Source organism: Pediculus humanus, genomic scaffold, assembly GCF_000006295.1.
Source record: "Pediculus humanus corporis 1103172108760 genomic scaffold, whole genome shotgun sequence".
Taxonomy (NCBI): Eukaryota; Metazoa; Arthropoda; class Insecta; order Psocodea; family Pediculidae; genus Pediculus; species Pediculus humanus.
The window spans coordinates 1-1,158 of record NW_002988226.1 but is presented as its reverse complement, the minus strand read 5'-3'; the positions used below and the strand labels follow the sequence as shown (position 1 = coordinate 1,158).

Genomic DNA, 1,158 nt, shown 5'->3' with positions numbered 1-1,158 from the left:
TTGCTTACGTCGAGGTAAGTAATAATCATTATTATTATTAATATTATCATCATCATCGTTAAGGAAGATAAATAAAAAAAATACAAAAATGAGAGTTTAATATAAATTTTATTAATAATATACATAACATTTTTATTTATAGGTGAATCGTTGTTGATGGCGATGAAAGACGTTGCTTTGTCCAGCGGTTCAGCATGCACGTCAGCATCATTGGAACCATCGTACGTATTAAGAGCCATCGGAGCCGATGAAGATTTAGCACATTCATCAATACGATTCGGTTTGGGAAGGTTCACGACCATAGAAGAAGTTGATTACACGGCTGAAAAATGCATCAAACACGTTCAAAGGCTTAGAGAAATGAGGTTTGATAGAATACATATAGTGAAGATTGAGAGAAGAGAGTGTGAGTGAGTGAGAGAAAAGATTGAATGAGAGAAGAGTGTGAGTGAGTAAGAGAAGAGATTGAATGAAAGAAGAGTGTGTGAGTGAGTGAGAGAAGAGAGAATGAGAGAGGAGCGCGAGAGAGTACGCAAGGGGGGCACGCGAGAGCGCGAGCTAAGACACGAGGGGGGGGCACGCGAGAGGGGGGGGCACGCGAGAGCGCGAGTTAGGACGCGAAAGGGTACGCGAGAGAGTACGCGAGAGCGCGAGTTAGGACGCGAAAGGGTACGCGAGAGAGTACGCGAGAGCGTGAGTTAGGACGCGAGAGAGTACGCGAGAGCGCGAGTTAGGACGCGAGGGGGTACGCGAGAGGGTACCCGAGAGCGCGAGGGGGGGGCACGCGAGAGCGCGAGTTAGGACGCGAAAGGGTACGCGAGAGAGTACGCGAGGGGGTACGCGAGAGCGTACCCGAGAGCGCGAGGGGGGGGCACGCGAGAGCGCGAGTTAGGACGCGAAAGGGTACGCGAGAGAGTACGCGAGGGGGTACGCGAGAGGGTACCCGAGAGCGCGAGTTAGGACGCGAGGGGGGCACGCGAGAGCGTACCCGAGAGCGCGAGTTAGGACGCGAGGGAGGACGCGAGAGCGCGAGTGGGTATGCGAGTTCGCGAGAGGGCACGCGAGAGCGCGAGTGGATACGCGAGAGAGTACGCGAGGGGGGGCACGCGAGTTCGCGAGAGGGTACCCGAGAGCGCGAGAGAGTACGCGAGGGGTACC

At 53.4% G+C, this 1,158-nt stretch overlaps 1 protein-coding gene across 1 annotated transcript; it reads left to right on the top strand.

Moving 5' to 3' along the window:
* Positions 1–156: 156 nt before the first annotated feature.
* Positions 157–414, top strand: Phum_PHUM620370 (cysteine desulfurylase, putative; the record flags this gene model as incomplete). Its single annotated transcript, XM_002433227.1, has 1 exon — positions 157–414. The coding sequence occupies one exon, from the start codon at positions 157–159 to the stop codon at positions 412–414; it is 258 nt and encodes an 85-aa protein (XP_002433272.1).
* Between the last annotated feature and the right edge of the window lie 744 nt (positions 415–1,158).